This window comes from Pelmatolapia mariae, linkage group LG20 (assembly GCF_036321145.2).
Source record: "Pelmatolapia mariae isolate MD_Pm_ZW linkage group LG20, Pm_UMD_F_2, whole genome shotgun sequence".
In the NCBI taxonomy this organism is placed as follows: Eukaryota; Metazoa; Chordata; class Actinopteri; order Cichliformes; family Cichlidae; genus Pelmatolapia; species Pelmatolapia mariae.
This window is the reverse complement of record NC_086244.1, coordinates 17,346,439-17,364,520: the sequence shown is the minus strand read 5'-3', so window position 1 is coordinate 17,364,520 and position 18,082 is coordinate 17,346,439. Positions and strand designations below refer to the sequence as shown.

At 39.5% G+C, this 18,082-nt stretch overlaps 1 protein-coding gene across 1 annotated transcript; it reads right to left on the bottom strand.

The window, feature by feature from the left end:
• Nucleotides 1-3,029: 3,029 nt before the first annotated feature.
• On the bottom strand, nt 3,030-17,508 carry opn7d (opsin 7, group member d). Its single transcript, XM_063465084.1, has 6 exons — nt 17,147-17,508; nt 9,743-9,833; nt 9,486-9,648; nt 7,211-7,338; nt 6,756-7,090; nt 3,030-6,441 (listed from the first exon to the last, which is right to left on the bottom strand). The coding sequence occupies exons 2-6, from the start codon at nt 9,831-9,833 to the stop codon at nt 5,962-5,964; spliced, it is 1,197 nt and encodes a 398-aa protein (XP_063321154.1). The 5' UTR covers nt 17,147-17,508; the 3' UTR covers nt 3,030-5,961.
• Nucleotides 17,509-18,082: the final 574 nt, after the last annotated feature.

Genomic DNA, 18,082 nt, shown 5'->3' with positions numbered 1-18,082 from the left:
ATATTTTTGGTCCTAATGACCAGTGGACATGTGAAGGAAAAGCACGAGGGTACAGCACGAGACTGTCATACTGTATCTTATTTAGGAGTGCACAGACACACACAGGTGTTTTTAATTATCTGGGCTGCATCCCAAACTGAATATTTTTTCCCTTTAATGCATACCACAGCTGCTCTTACAAAATACGTATTGGTGCATGCAGAATGCGTACAAGTGGGATATACTCCATCATAACAGCACTTTGTACTTTGACAGTCATGCATTATGTGTAGCTGACACAGACAAAAAACCCCTCAAAAACATGCTGGCTTGCATTCTGCAAAAAGCGCCAGTATGCAGAAGCACATCTTAAGATGTAAACCTAAATACCAGTTTTACATCTTAACTGGAACGTACTGACTCTTTTGTCACAGTAACATTGTGCCTCAGTTTTTAGTGCTCACAGTGATCACCTGTTTCAGTTGGAGCTCATCCCCAGGCAATGGATAGTGTCTGCAGACATCCAGTGTCTCCTTGGGATGTGTTAATGCAGTAATAAGTTTAAAAGTAATTTTATCCACCACTTATTTACAGCTGCAGGATACATAAAGATGAATTTTATGGTATTATGGGTATTGGAATAAAGGTTATGCAGCTTAATGTTATTCCAATATATAGGAGGTTGAAGGAGGTGTTAGTCTTTATTTGCCACTTTGTCCTTAAGGTTTCCTGTTCCCTTGTTCTGTTTGACAAATTCAAGCATGAACTGCCTGTTTCAGATGTCCATCAGCATCAGCATTGACCTGATATGTTTATCTCCGACCGGGCGTTGGTCAGAGATAAAGATATAACACAGATAACACAAATATCTAGTCAGCCAATCACATGGCAGTAAATCACTGCATTTAGGCATGTAAGCATAGTGAAGACAGCCTGCTAAAGTTCAGAGTGAGCATCAGAATGAGGAAGAAAGATACTAGACTGTTGGAGCCAGATGGGGGGCTGAGCATTTTAAAAATTGCTGATCTATTGGCATTTTCCGCACAACCACTTTGAAGTCAAACAACTGCTCATTACAAGCAATGTATACTAAAGAGCTTCTCTGAACCCACAGCATGTCAAACTTTGAAACAGATGGGATTGGCTGCAGATGACCACACTGGGTGCCCCTCCTGTCAACTAAAAACAGGAAACGAAGATTACACTTTGCAAAAGTTGACCAAATTTGGACAACAGAAGACTGGAAAAGTGTGGCCATGTATGATGAGTCTCAGTTTCACTACAAAATGGACAGAATTTGATGTAAACAACATGAAAGCTTGAAAGACGTGATTCAAACTGGTGGTGGTAGTTTAATGGTGTACCAGCTGAGCATCATTTAAATGTCACAGCCTTCCTGAGTGTTGTTGCTGACCATGTCCATCACTTTATGAACAGTGTACAGATCATCTGATGGCTGCTTCCAGCAGGATAACATGCCAGTTTCAATCCACTTTTGGGATGTGGTGGAAGGGGAGATTAGCATCATGGACGTGCAGCTGACAAACCTGCAGCAACTGATGCTATCATCTCAATATGGACCAGAATCGGTGAGGAATCTTCCCAGCATTTCTATACCATGAAGAATTAGGGCAGGTTTGAAATAAGGCAAAATAAGGTCCAACCAGGTACTATCAATGTGCATCTAATGAAGTGGCCAGTAAGTGTTTATATTTCATTAATCAACAGACAGCACAGTTGTTCCTCTGCTCTTTGTGGTTTTTCTGTTCTTCCTTGTTTTTTTTCCCCTTTGATATGTGAAAATGTATTATTTCCTCCCAAAATGTATAATAATATTCATACACCTTTCTACAATATCTGTTTATATATAACTAAATGAAGGCTTATTGTCTTTCCACTGTCTTTCTGTTTGTATGCACTAGAGGGCACCAGCATGCTGGGAAAAACCAAGCAGAGCCATGGTGTCAAAGTTTGGGTTAGAATGTAACTTTCACCCTCAGTTGAAGATGAAATATAGTGAAACCTTACAAGAAGTGCACAGTAATTACTCACAGTCTATTGCAGACCTTAGTTGTAATGTTAAATCTTGCTGAGATGTAGTGTTGCACCTAACACTTACTTTCATGTCTGTTTTTTCTGCTGAATAATCATTTTTTGGTCATTTGTTTTCTTTATATTTCTTTTCATTATTCTAATAATAACATACTGTGTTTAATAAACGTATTTTATGTCAGCTTTTTAACATCACGTCCTGGATCTTAAACACTAATTTACTTAGAGAGTTACCGTAAATACTTTGTATGTGTATTATAGAGTGTTAAATTTTGACCCCATTTTCCAGGATTTTAACTGATTTAAAATTCCACTTAAAAATTTAAAAAATAAATAAATAAAATAAAATGGACCTTTTCTGCTCATTTCCAGCACCAAATCTTTAGTCACTGCGCATGTGTTACAGTTCAAAATAATGAGTATTTATCTAAGTTCATCCTTGGTTTGCATGAAGCAATTTTAGCTCACTCCCTTCTCCTCCAAATTAAATTATCATCTGATTGGATGCTGCTCATAAAGAGGAAGTGTGAATAACAGCTGGGTGGAACCGCTGCAGTCATAGTCAGAGATATGTTCCTGGATGACCATGTTATGGATATCTGCTCTCCCTAACATCATATAGAGCCAAGAAAGAAAATAAGCTCCATATTAAGCAATTCATTGATTCAACAGAAATCTTAGCTGATAGACTGATTAATCAACTAATTGATTGAAAAATTAGTTCAGTGTTAGTAAAATATGTGATTCAGTGCACTATAATAACCAGATACATTTTAATTTACACAGGAGGTCACAGCCTGACATCAGGGTGATTCTGCCAGGTATGACTGTGGTCTTCCTCGACCAGAGGTAAGGTGAAAAAGCCTAAACCCATAGAGGAGTTTTTAATCTCTCTCCTCTGTCTCTCATAGACCTGCCTTTCTCTCACATATGCATGTTTAAGAACAAAAATCTGTCTTATAGTGACCTTCAAGGCAGTGAGGACTAGCAGAGAATTAAACCCGCCAAAATAAATTTGTGTTTTGCACTAAATTGATGTCTGGAGTTGTCTGGGTGCACAAGAACAGTTGGTATGGGAAGTCATAGTCTGGGCTTTTAAGAGGAACAGACAAACTGAGGATAAGAGAGTTGGTGATGGAGATTGGGACTGAAAAGAGGAAATTCACATGAAGATAAGAGAAGTCTGCAGCGATTATTTCTGAAGTGGCTGTTGAAGTGAGGCTTTATTTCATATTTGAGTGCTGTGCTGGGTAAACTCAGTCTTTAATGGTAAAACTGTGTACTCAGTAATAATCTTAATCATGTTTACCGATCAATTTCCATCTGGCTCTACAAACAGACTGCACGGACCAGAATGAAGAATCTCACATGATTAGTCTCAGTAATCAAAAAGGTAAATAATTGTTTTTATACACAGTTTCAAAAATGCACCCAGCTACAGTATGCACCCAAGTAGGACTATACTGCCAGTTTCTCTTAATGCGATGTGCCATATCAGTTATTTTTCTTTTAATTCCTCCTCTGGCTGTATCTCATTGCTTCCCTATATTGGTTGCCAGTGAAAGCTTATCCTACAGGCGCTTTTTTTTTCAAACTGGGGGAAAATAAATTACTTTGCATCTAAGTCGATCCTTCATGCATATTTGCTTGTGCTCCCTGTTGGGATTGCAGTTAAGATTTTCATTTCAGCTCAGTTTAGCAAAAAATACAAGTACATCACTTTAGGTCATATGCCTTATAGATTTTACTGTTTATTACACAGATGGGGCTTCCTATATGTTTTAAAATGCACATGCATGTAATCGTCATAGGAAAGGCAACCTTACAGTTGCAGCTTTGCTATCAACATGAATTTTGATTTTTGATTAGCCTTCTCAGAAAGATTTCTCCTGAAATGTTGTGTGTGGCAGACAAAGATGGTTATTTCTCAAGTCCTAAAACCAAAGCTGTCCAAGGTTATCCTCATTCAGACCAATATTTATTCATTTATTTATGCATTTTTTTCCTTCCAGAAATGCCATATCCACTGCAGGACAAGCAGGACATTTGGATGATTTGGCTTCATTTTTCAAATCCAGCTTCTTCACAAAAACGCTAATGCAGTTCTCTAAAAACTGAGAGCAAATTAGTTTCAGGCTCAACATGTAGAGCACACCATCCGAGGAATTTTAAACAGAGGCGCCTCCTATAATGTCAATAAACTGCTTTATGGAAAATTGCATTGGCAGTAAATTTGAACCTGCTGTGCTCCCAAGTTAATGAACACCCAGCAAAGCAGCTTCCTCACAGATAATTAAAGTGCTTGGAAAAAACATATTAAAGATTGCCTTATTCACAGAAAATAAGAGCTGATCTTAAACATTCGATTATAATCTCTGTTCTACGATCGTTTTCAGTAAAATTTGTGATTACAATTTCCCCTCATGCTTTACAGTGTTTTTATGAATAATTTGAAATTATTTCAATCTTTCTGAAATCTCACTTTCTGTCAGATGATGCAACTTTCTGTGCCCCCCAAAACAGTGCAATGATCCGTTTGTTTTTGTGTTTTTAGTAAATAATACTAAACAAGAACTTTTTTATAATGAAATAAATACATACATGATGCGCTTTAAAAATATATACATACACATGATGTCACACAGAACAGGACCACATTATAAAAGAAAACAGATGTATTTTTGCACTGACATGGATGAAAAGACATCATCGTTGCTATAAAGGAATAGTTTTTTTTAACTGATGGATGTAAATGCATATTTTTAGCAGAAAATAAACTGCAAGACAAAGTCTCTGTAAAGCAAAATAATTCTCAAGGACCTTCAGTCTTTACCATGGACTACTTTGGAAATCTTTCTCTTTGTACTGATGTAAAATACTGCAGAAACTGATTTTCCTTGATTCCTAATCAGTCGACTGTTTAAATAGAATGATTTGAAATGACAGGTTATTAAGTTTTCTTAATAGCGTGGGTTCCCTTTAATATTACTTTGCCAAGATCTAAATAAGAAGAGAAGCGAGGCCCCACAACTGAAATGGGAGTTTCTGTAAACCAAAGGGAGTCACATGCAGTGCTTTTTATGAAATAAAAATCTAAACTTATGTACAAATTAATGTGGAACTATTTTGTTCAACAGTCTGTGTTTAGAAAATGACTGCAGGTTACATGCTGCACTGGAGCCCTGCAAGTACAGGCCTCTTGACTGAAGTGATCTTCTGCTTACAGCACTCTCTCTAACATTAAACCTCTCAAAGACCCTGTAGGCTGGACGAAGTGGGGGAATTTGGTTGTGTTGTTCATCCCAGAAAACTGCAGCTGCCAGTTTGATTTTATGTCTCAGTTACAGTACATCCCACTATTGACAAGGACAAAACATTAGATCAGACATTCACTCCTACAGGCGGTGAATACTTGATCATTTTAGGTTGAATACCCCTTTACGTACAGTATCACGGTCCTCAATGTAAAGAAACCTAAACAATCTTTTTCACAGTCCTTGACTGCAATACGCTCTTATAATATACTCAGTTGGCGCTGGTGGAATATTAAACGTAGTTTATCCTCATGATGCACACTGAGGTACACATTTTCCTAATTAACCTTTAAGCTGGAGGGGGTTCTGCTGTCTCATTTTCTGCTCTCTTGGAATCCTGTTAAATTACTGCACATTTAAATGAAACAGGAAACAAGCTGACACAGAAGTAGACGTCAAGACATTGCAAGTATACTTTTCTGTGGCAAATCTTCTGAGAAGAAGTTTTTGTATCATGTTTTCATTTCACAATGAAAGAGTCACTCAGAAAGGATGACACGAAAGGTCCTTGCAAAGGTGGTGAAGTCTCAGTGAGACTTTATTGTTCAGTAACCTCTTTGTCTTTTTGATCATGTGTCATCCTTTGTTTGCTTTATGAAAGAATCAGGCTGTTCCACTAGAGGAACTCGGCCTGTGGTTTGGCTGATAGTTGACCGACTGTCACCTCCGTGTAGGTGGATCCAGTCAGGATGCAGGCAGTCCTTTGGGGTGTCACATGACACAGAGCTGCATTGTCAGTGCAGTGCAGACACGCCCCGTAGCTCTCCTGCTGTCCATTTGAAAAGCGTGTGGAGACGCTCATGTCCTTGTTGCGCTGTGATGTGGATCCGAATCGTTCTTTCGGCTCGGACTGCGGACTGCCCCTGTAGATCATCTGTCGTAACATCGAAGTGTCTCTGTATAAACACTCGCGGAAGTTGGGCTTACACAGGAGGTAGACCATAGGGTTGTAGATGGTAGAAGACTTGGCAAACACTGCAGCAAGGGCAAAAGCAGCAGGAGGAACTTGCGTGGCATCCCCGAAAGCAGCCCACATGGCCACGGCAGCATATGGAGACCAAGCAGCCAGGAAGCCTATGCACACTGCTACAGACAGCTGTGGAGAAGGAGCATTCACACATATGCATGCAGATATTCAAACAACATTGAACAAAAAACATAACATGCAGAATTTAGTTTCATGTTAGTGGCAAATTTGTATGAAAACATATCTTAAGTATTATAACTTTAGTTTTAAATCTATCCATGCAGAAGTCTACATATGCATCAGAAGACTGTACAGAGATAAAGAAAGTAATCAATTTAATTTATAACCTTCTAATTATTTATGTTTTCATATCCTACTCAGATCCTGTTAGCTATAAAAGCTATAGTCAGTGGTGCTGAAGCGACACAGCCATAACCTCTGACCTTGACAATGAGAGTGTGTGCATTGGTGCTCTTGGTCTGTGGTGACACATGCTGCTGGACGGCCTGACGTGAGCCCCGCACGGTCAGCAGAATGAAAGTGTAGGAGAGGAAGATGATAGTGCAGGGGACTACATAGCAAAAGAAGAAAAGGCAGATAATATAAGACAAAGCTGAAAGCTCATAGTTGGGTGCATGCCAGTCAATGCAGCACGCTGTCCCATAAGGCTCAAGACTGTAATGTCCCCAGTGTGCCAGTGGCCCCACAGCAAACACAGATGCGTAACACCACACTCCAGCCACCAGGAGGCGGGCATGTGACGAGGAGAAGTTGTTACCTGATAAGAGAGGAGATGGAAAAAGGCGCCTTGAAGTTATTATGGTCGTTTTACTCCTGCTGCTGGTAAACTTTCTGTAGCTTTGACAACATCATGCTTATCAATTTATTCCACCCTCACCGTGGTTGGGGACACAGACTTTAAGGCAGCACACTAAGGAAAGCACTGTGAGGTTTGTCAAGCTGCAGAGACCAAACAGCACTCCACACATAGCATACACCTGGCAGATGGTTTCTCCAAACAGCCACCTGTACACACAGACAATGAGTAAAAAAATGTAATGGAGGCTAGGGCCCAGAAAACTGCTCTCTGTTTGAGTGTAACTGTAGCGTCTCAGTCACAGCTTTGGAGGGTCTTTTTATTGAGGGTTAGGATAGAAGTATAACAACAAGCTTTGGGAAGCCCTCTCCATCCCGAACATAGATTTCCAATATAATTTGTTTATATTTATTCTGCAATCTGATACAGTATTAAGAGCACCTGCTGGAACATGATCCATTTCAGTTGCATTCAGGCATTTAGAAAGAAACAGTTTCCAAAATGTTCCCACTTTTCCTCATTTTCATTCTTTCTTGGTTATATTAACCTCTGTTAACAACAATAAGCCCCTGTTCAAAAACAGAGGTTCAGTTAAGTTAATTTAGAACAATACATTTTAAATCAGGTGCATTATTATTACTGGAGGCCATCATGTATCTTGTGTCTGCAAAAAGTGTTCGCATTATTTTGTTTTTAAAAAGTATATTTTTGGTTGGTAGACGGCTATTTTCTGACTGTTTGCTAAGCTAAATGCACCAAAGGACCTCTGGATATATAACATGGAAGACTTTGTCTATAAAAAACAAGGACAGAGACCTCACTGCCTTATTGTTTCTTTGTGAGCACTGAAGCTCTCCTGCAGTGCTGGAATTGCTCTTTGCAAGTCAGATTATGATCACTTTTACACGTATGAAATGCATACTAGATCTCCTCCACCTTGTAACAGCAGAGACCCTCGATTTGAATTTGAGTTTCTGGGAAGAGCAACTCACAGGCAGCTAAATCTGGCAACTAAGAGTGGTGGTGAGTGACAGAGACCACAGATTTATTTTTGTTTACCCAAATGGTGACATTTTCATGACATGTACCGCAGTTTTGCCAGATGCCCTCTCTTGGGATGTAGCTGTTGAACTCAGGGCAAACTGACAGTGCAAAACTCTGTGAGTGTGAAGACAAAAACAAAAAACAAAGCCGAAAGCAAACACCTGGTAATGCTCGTGATGTAACACGTCTTCGTCAGGCTTGGAAACTGCAGTGTCCTCCACTGAAAACGGTTTCATTCAGAGTTTTGCATTATTGATTTTCCCAGAAGGAGTTGGAGTTTGAGGTCAATGACGAAAATGTAAATAGGTATTTAGACAGAGTGACAGAAAAAAAGGAAGTTCGCAAAGATGCAAACTTTAACAATCTGTTAAAACCATTTTTTATAGATTTTTAGGTTAGACATGTTGTAACATACACTCACTGGGCATTTCATTTGGTATAACTGTTTAAACTGCTCATTAAAGCAAATATCTAATTAGCCAAATACATGGCAATATGCTGGTGCATTTAGGCATGTAGGCATGATGAAGACAACCTGTTGAAATTTAAAGTAAGCATCAAAATGCCGAAGAATGCGGAATTACTTTTGTTGGATTGCTGAATAGACTTGTCTGAGTATTTCATAAATTGCTGATCTACTGGGATTTTCCCACACAACCATCTCTAGGGTTTACGAAGCGTGAGCTGAAACGAAAATATCCAGCAAGCAGCAGTTCTTTGAGTGAAGCCAGATGTCTGAGGAGAATGGTGATGTCAAATAACCACTTGTTACAACCAAGGTAAGAGCGTCTCTAAAAACACAGCACATTGAACCTTGAAGTAGAAGGGCTAAAGCAGCAGAAGACCCCCCCTGGGTGACAATTCTGTCTGCTGACAACAGGAAACTGAGGCTGCAGTTCACACCGGTTTACCAAATTTAGATAATAGGAAAATTGGAAAAATGTTGATGAGTCTCAGTTTCTGCTGTGACATATGAAAGCATGGATCCATCTTGGCTTATATCAGTGGTTCTATTTCATGACAACGAGTTCACTGTAAAAGGCCTCCACAGTCTGGTCCTGATGGAGAAGGAAATTGGTGAATTCACATCAGTTTGTTAGGAATGGCACTAAATGTGGAGGCCCTTCAACATGGCGCTAGATTGAAAATCAAGGTAAGGCCCACAACTACACAAAATGTTTCTCTATCAATCTCCATTTTTTGCTATAACATGTAGCTATTTATAGTGAATAGAGAAAAAAATTAAATGATTACTGATAAATGAATTTGAAGTTGAAATGAAATGAAAATATAGAGGGAGCTTTTACGATACCTGTGTGAAAACGCCGATGGTATGGCCAGTGGAAGTAAAGTGAGTGTCATCCCAAGGTCACTGATGGAGAGATTGATGATAAAGAACTCTGCTGGCTTCAAGGTTGACCGCTTGTGATAAGCAACTAATAGCAGTGTGGAGTTGCCTATGAGGGACAGTATACCTGTGAAAGAAAAGAAGATTAAGTTGTGCTAAAGATGGATAAAGCATAAAAAAACAGAAACAGAAAAATCAACACAAATGTTGCGTGGACTCACAGAATAAGCTGTAGAGTGAACCCATGAAGATGTCATGCTCCTTGGAGATGGTGGAGGTAAACACAGCAGACGTGTCTGAAGCATTTCCCATCTGAAATGTCACCACTCGAATTAATTCATGGTCAATAAAGCTGAAAATAATCCAGGAATTTACAAAAAGTCAATACTCAACTCAGGATCCTAAAGAAATTAAAACATGCAAAAAGGAAGTATATGTATTGTTGAAAGAGTGTTAAATAACAGCAGCAGTCACTATGTAAAATCAAATCAATGCATACAGTTTTGTTTCTGAAGCATTTCAAACACTGCACACTGTCTGTAGTGCACTGCAAGCTGTCCTACTGCTGTTATTGCAAGAAATATCTACAGCCTACAGGATCAGATGTAGAAATAAATTAAAAAAGCCGTTTTGAAGAAAAATAATCCTCTGCAAAAGCTGAGGACTGTTCATATTAAACACAAATATCTAAAAAGCAGGATTGACAGATGGAAAGAATTAGAAACACGGTGCCATTTTTAGGATTTACAACAGGGGTACAAGAGATTGAGGGAACAAAACAGTTATGATTAAGACCAAATGTGCTCAGATTTTCTGGGAATAAAAAGCTCGTGAAATTGCAGTCTAAACATGATTCAGCAAGCACACATGCAATTGCAATCCAGACACTGAAGTGATCGAAGAGATACATAATGGGCCGAGGTGAGAGTGTGATTCTTTTTTTCCCTGCCATGGAACAGAGTTGACAGGCTCTCCAGGATTTCTAACACATTGTTGGAAGATTCTTAATGGAGTCTTCTCGCCATCACTTGAAAACTGTCAGAGGCATTCATGCTTCTCATATTCTTTAACCAGTCGGCTTCTTCTTACCCAGCTATTTGCAAACAAGATGATGATTGCTATTCAGTGTATCACTTTGGTTGATAGAAAATGAAAAATACAATGGAAATTGGGAATGAAAGGATGGTGCAGGGACGAAATGTGGAGCAAAACTTGGATAGCTACCAGAGATGATGTAGAGGCAATATTGATGTTCAAGGACTTAGGCAATCACAGGGATGAAGCTTCATTACTATGCAAGTCAGCACGCCAGTCAATGACGAAATGTCCAGTCAGTCTGAGTGGAGGAGACTCAGCAGAGTACAAAGCTGTGACCCATTTTAGTACCACTCAACTCCATGAACTTCATTGTTGTGTCAGCACAATAATGGATTCTCAATCAAGTAAATTTCCCCTCAAGGTTTTTAGGAATCAGTGATGGAACTGGCTTAGCACACGTTTACTATCATTCCAAAGCCTTTTCTTCCCCAAACGAATTACCTTAAAGAAACAATCAAAAAGCAGTCTCTGTATTTCTTAATACTGGTATTTCTTTCAGCATCTAATCTCCAGTATTGATTAAAAGCAGCACTGTTACCACATTAATGATCAGCCCTGTTATTGCTGTGATAGATAGTTTGTGAGAGCATGTGTTCTGATAAAATGTGTGTTCACTCAGATCTGTGCAAAACATGTTTTCATCTCATGAGATCTCTTGGGAGGGGAAACTGTCAGGTTTTGGAAGATTTAAAGCTGATATTAATCATAAACATCCTTTGCACAGATCTGAATGTGCACATGCTTCTCTCTCAAGTGTGCTGGTTTTTAAGCTCAAGCACTCTCACCAAGCACTGACTGAGTTTTTTCTTTTTTTATAAAAAAATTGGCTCTGTAACTGAGAAAGCGTGCATCTTCCTTTTAATTGGATCATAATATGCTTATTTTTGTATTAGCTCCATAATAAAACAAAAGGAGCTTTGCACAGTTCAAATTTCAAAATATAATCCTTATTTATGTTATAATGGGTTTATGTGTAGCTCCTCTGTTCGACACTAAAAGACATTTAAGCTCCTGTCCCTTTATGCCAACTTTTGTCTGATGGGTTGCCCTTCATAAATAAGTTTTCAGGTGGGTACAACTTCTTTAAACTGTGTCTGAGATATATTAGAGACATCCATTCTTAATTATATTAAAAGCAGCGGAGCATAGAAAAAATGTGTCATTGTTTTCAAAAAAGGCTCTGGGTTCGCTGTCCAAACGACGTTTTCAAATGTATCTTTGGAGAGCGTTTCTTTGGAGAGCGTTTCTTTGGAGAGCGTTTTCAAAACGCTGCGTTTTCCTTGACCGAAAACGCCGTCTTAGTGTGGACGGAAGGCCAAAATGGAGAGAAAAAGATGCGATTTCAAATGAAAACGTATTAGTGTGGATATGGCCTTATATCCAAAAAGGTGCTGAAAACATTCTTCAGAGATTTTGGCCCATTTTGACATCATAGCGTCACATAGTTGTTGCAGATTTGTTGACGAGTCTTCTGCTGCTTCAAGGTTTAACAGGTTTTGCATTCAGAGGTGCTCTTTGAGTTACTATTGCCTTCATATCAGCTCAAGGCAGTCTGGTCATTATCCACTGACATCTAGCATCAACGAGGTGCTTTCACCCAGAGGGCTGCCATGTACTGGAGGTTTTCTCTGTAAACACTAGACATGGCTGTGTGGGAAAAATCCCAGCAGATCAGCAGTTTATGAAATATTCGGATCAGCACGTCTGGCACCAACAATCATTCCAATTCCAATGCTTAGTTTAAACTTCAGCAGGTCATCGTAACCACGTCTACATGCCAAAATGAGTTGCTGCCATGTGATCGGCTGATTAGATATTTGCAACAATGCGCAGTTGAACAGGTGACCATAGTTAAGTAATCAATGCATGTCTGACAGAAAATAAATAAAAGAAAACCTCTTAATGAGTATCGAGAGTACTGAGTTCCAGCATTGTTTGACTAATGAATGAGCTAAACTTTGCAGCACATAAACGCAGGGTATACTGTATGTAGCTGAAGCTTTTCTCTTTATGTGAGCATATTAATCTAACCAGGGAAACCAAACCAACACAACCTTTAGCATAGCGAGTGTGGAAATGAAAGGGAGCTGTTATGGAAAGATAAACTCTGTCATTGGTCTGCTGTGATAGATTGAGTATTTTGAAGCTGAGTGGGCTATGACACAACTGTCATGTCTCTAAGCTTGCCTGAATAACTCAGATTAATTGGACGCCTTTGATACAGGGACACGAGGACTTTGACCTCCAGATGATGACGTGTGAAGTGCGCCTTATATCACCTGCTTACCTGACTTATTATTTCATTTTTCAAGCACATGTGCACTCTATCCTTTCCTTCTCTGACCCTGTAGAATCATGTGGTTTACAGAGGAAAATATTTAAAATAATCTTTCTGCAGTTTTACTGCTGTTGTCAGCATGACAAGTTATCTATTAAGTTTGCAACAAGTTTCCCTGAGGCAAGCTATCAAACTGTGAGATTTGCGGTGCCACTGAAAGTAGGACTGTCACTCATAACCATTAAATGTCTGTAGTCAGCGGAGATGAGCAGCCATTTAAAGGCTGACAGGCACGTCAGCGAGTGAAACAGCAAAGAGACCACATGCTCAAGAGCAATGGCTGTGTATCTGCATGGTTTCCAGCCAGTCTCAATTTTTGATTTGTGTTTAAATGTTAATCTGTTACCCAGCATTTTCTTTCCTTCAGAAAATGTTACCAACAGGATTCATATTTTTATCTAAAGTAAATTACCCTCTTTTCCATTATAATGGCTCTCAGTGTATGTACATTGACATTATGAATTAGAAAATGTTTGTGATCGAATGTGAACTGAATGCAAAGTGTCACATTTAATTTTGCATGCTTGGCTTGATTTACCAGCCCTGTACCTTGAGCATTTACACTGTTTATATATGTACATTTCAAAGCAGTATTGGGCAGTTTTTAATTATTTATGCCTTTTTGTGTTACAAATATGCTTGAAAAAAAAAAACTGAAAAGTGAAGTGTGGAAGTGCCTTAAGTCTGAATTCCCTCTAATAGCCAGCAGGCACGTCTCCTCTGAATGGAAAAAAATGCCTGGTTGTATAGACGTCTATGGAGAAATGACCTCTGTAAATGAATTCCTGGGGGGTTTATAGTGTCACTCACTAATTTCAGGTTTAACATTACGTTTAGTTTATAAATTATCATCCTTATTAGAGTGAAACAGAAGCGTACAGTGCCATAAAAAGTATTTGATCCTTTCCTTTCCCTTTCTTTTTTTAATATTTCTAAAAGTGGGATGCTTCCGAACATCAAACTAATTTTAATACTAGACAAATGTAACCAGAGTAAATAAAAAAAGTAGCTTTTTTATTTTATTTATTTTATTTTTTTTTACCTGGCAGACCTGCTGAATCAATACGTCATCTAAATAGGACCTGCCTGACAAAGTGAAGTAGGCTAAAAGGGCCTTGAGGCAACTGTTTGGCACTGTATAACTAAATTTGAATTGAATTGAATAGAATTAAAAGATCTCTAAAAGCAACCCATCATACCACGATCTACAGTGAAAGATTTCTAATTCTTTTGGACTCCAGTGAACTACGATGAGAACCATTATCCACAAATGGAGATAAGTTGAACACTAGCGAACCTTCCAGGAGTGGACGTTCTACCAAAATCACTCCAAGCACACGTCATCAAGTCATCCAGGAGGTCACAAAAGAACCCAGAAAAACATCTAAAGAACTTCAGGCCTCCCTTGTCTCCTTTTATGAGGAGTGTTCATGATACAACAGTACTAAACAAACTGGGTAAAAATGGCATGGGGGAAAAAACAATGCCGACCAAAAAGAACCCAAAGGCTCGTCTACCCAAGACTTTGGGAAAATATTCTGTGGCTGAACAAACAAAAGTTACATTTTCAGATAGCTGGTGTAAAACTAATACACTAAAACCTTGAATTCTACTCTCCACCAGAAAATCCTGAAGGATAATGTCCAGCTATCAGTTTGTACCGTAAAGCTAAAGAGGACTTGGGTTATGGACAATGATCTGAAACAAAACAACAATTCAACCAAAAAACTTAAATCATATTGAAATCCTTTTCATGCCTTCAATTTGACTGAATTACTAAAGCAATTCTGGAAAGAAGAGTGGGCCAACATTCCTCCCCAGCGATGTGAAACACTTATTGCCAGGTATCACAAATGTGTGATTCACAGCTTTTTTCACTGAAGTCAAATAGACAGTTAGCATAGCACTAGACAGTTTCACTACCATTATGCGAGTGTTTACAGGCAAGTCAGCGTCTTCCATATAAACTATGGCAACTGTACCAACTGACTAGTGACCAAAGCAATTGCAAGGAAGTTTTTTTGTGCAGCACCATATGTCTGTTTGTGACCACTTTCAGCCTCCAGCACCTTCCAGACGAGGAATTGATATATTTTCCCTACTGACTGGTGGGTGCCTGGGCGTCTCCTACTGGTGTCTAGCCCTCTGTGACGGTGGCTCTAGCAGCTAGTTTCACAGATGGCCCATAGCCTCCAGCAACCACTTGCCAATTGGTTGACGAATACACATTTTTTCCCTAGCAACTGGTGGTTGTCAAGGACCGCTGACCAGTCTTTAGGCCTGTTTGACTGGTGCCTAACCAGCCGACAGAAAAAAAAAAGAAAAAAGAAAGAAAGCAAGATTTAGTGCATACAACTCAAACTCTTGTGTTCTAATTCAGCGCAACATAATTATACCACCGACAGCCTCACCCAGCAGCACTCTACCACACTAGATGCTGGAAATCGGTGGTAAAGCCCTTTGAGTTGAACAGTATTTAAAATCAAAGCAGCAAATATGATGTCCAGTGTGTTGTGTGGCAGGTCCCACGAGGACCTAGTGAAACCTTTGTGAGACTAAAGTCAACTGTCACCCTCGCTGTGTGGAACTGCCACCTCATCTGAGAGTGACTGACAGTGACAAGCGAGTGCCATCACAGTACAATATTTACAGCAAGTTTTAGCAGCATGACAGCATGGTTGGAGGCAACTCCTTCAAACATTGCTGGGCATACGACATATCTTATGTAACCTGGAGAATTGACATATGATGCAATGTTCGTTCAACATGATGTGTTTAACACGCCAAGCACTGCATCATATTAATGTGACTGTGATTCAGTTGTCAGCTGACGGTTGTCATGAGTTTGCAAAAATATTCTTACACATTTGGCACAAGGGAAATTGAAATACAGTTATTACAGTCAATAAGTATGAAAATGTCTGCAAATTAACAATTTACAGTTTTGTATTTGTAGCGTTACTTTTAGGCCAGAATTATACGGGGGATGATTTGATTGTAGCATAGAGCTTCTGCAGTTGTGGTAACATAGAGGACAGATTGCCATTTAGCTGATTGCTACTGAGGCAATTAATCATAAATGGTCTGATGCAAGCATTACAAACTTTTGGTCATTTGATGTGTCGTTCATCCTAATTGGATTAACTTGGCATACATATTTTTTAATATAAAATGCTATAAAATAGCTTTATAATGTTAAGTTGTTTTATAATATTCAGATGGATCTCTGTGGCTATGTGCCCATCATCATCTTCATCAGTCTATATCACACAAACTATTGTGAGATTAATCTCTGATTAGTATAGAAAAAGAAACGTTTGATTAGGTCAGTGTCATGCCCTCAAACAGCTGTTTTCATTTCCTATTTGCCTTTGATTCTCATCTGCAGTTGGAGGTCAGTCACTTTGTTAAATTATGTTGTATCCAACAGAAGGACTTCACACTCGGGCAACAAAATCCGTCTTTGTCCACACTTATTGATTTTCTGCGAAGAGAGCTTTGAGTGAGCCACAATCAAATGACTTGTCACTCACATATGTCTGCACAAGCAACAACGAAAACAACAGCAAACAGTTCATGCATGCAGGCAAACCCATCCAGATAAACAACGTGCAGCAAGCGGCTCAGGATCAAGGCAGGCTGTCTTGCAAATGGTCAGTGTTGTGACGGCTTCAACTGGGACCACCAGATAAAGAAAAGCACTCGTTTGTTACAGAGTGGGATAATCAGAGGATCTCGTCACTAATCCTGCCGGAGATCCCATGAGTCGGCTGTGAGGTCTGAGCCTTCATCTTCATCATTATTACAGCTGGCACAATTCATTTTCCCTCCCTTGATTTAGTATCTGAACCTTAAATGAATGCCCTTCACTAAATAACCTTTTAACATATCTAGATGTTGTCATGTTAGAGGGAGGATTGCAAGTCAGGAAAAACTACCAGACCTTTTCACAGGAAAAAAAGCGGATCTAAAAGAATAAAAGAAAACAAAACATAAATATATATATTTTGATCTATGTCAGCGCCTATATCTCGCTGTTCACTGGTAGTAAACACTAAAAAAAAACAAGCAAAATTTGGGGAGTCACATAAATGCGTCATCATTGTTGATCTCCCCCTCTTTTCTTCTGTTATTGTCTAATCTCTTTGTATTGCTCTGGAAATGGACACCCCGCGGCTGCGCTGCTTACCTTCCAGGGAGGAATGGTTTGTCCTCAGTTAAACTCATGGAGGCCAGGTGGAGAGCAGGACACAGAGGAGAGGAGCTTGGCCAGCCACCGAGAAGGAGACAGAGAGTGGAGGAAAAAGAGAGAGGGGGGGAAAAGGGTAGAGAGAGGGAGAGAGGGGAGCACTGGTTCTATTTCAGCCTCACACTGAAGAGTCCGGTTAAGGTATCCTCCTCCCCTTCAGTGACATACACTTGCACGCAGCTGGCCAGGTGGACACATGCTCGCCGCATCTTACAGCATGTGCACTGATCATTGTTGTGGGCATTCAACTGATGGAGAACGAAAAGCCCACAGTGACGGCAGGCCAGAGACAGAATAAAGAGAGAGAGAGAGAGAGAGACGGATCAGCATAATACTGGTAAGATCCGAGTGTCACTGATGACTCAAAGTACCGCTCCCCTCCCCATTTCCTCTGCCCACTCTTACTACCACTACTTTTTCCCCACGTACCCTACACTTTGGATTATCCTCCCACTTTGCATATGAATGAATCGTGCATGCGATTCAAGTGTGTAAGGTGGGTTTTCCCAAATCAGTCTCCACAGCTGACTCACATGCTGCTGTGAGCTGCTGGTATCAAATCGCTTAATGAATGAATCTTGAGGTTGGTAGCCAGCAGGAGAGAAAAACAGCAATTGATTATAAATTTATAGGAATGAGAGCAATGGTGTTTTAATGTATTTTCATTCAATTTTGAATTCAATCACGGTTTCATAATTTTGGCTTATAATGGTCTCATGTCATGGTCCCAGTTCAAAGCAAAGAATGGAAGTAGCAACAAAGGCTTATGGTGCTGATCAATGTATGTCTGCTGCTGTGCTACTGGCATCTGGAATTTGATGTGTAATTTGTGACTAAAATTGGATTTTGTAGGTGACTCTCTTTAATTTAAGTCTA

Coding starts and splice junctions, on each gene's coding strand:
- opn7d (XM_063465084.1), bottom strand. CDS start 9,833: ATGGGAAATGCTTCAGACACGTCTGCTGTGTTTACCTCCACCATCTCC. Junction 9,649..9,742: donor TTCACTCTACAGCTTATTCT/GTGAGTCCACGC, acceptor TTTCTTTCACAG/GTATACTGTCCCTCATAGGC. Junction 7,091..7,210: donor AGTCTGTGTCCCCAACCACG/GTGAGGGTGGAA, acceptor CTCTCTTATCAG/GTAACAACTTCTCCTCGTCA.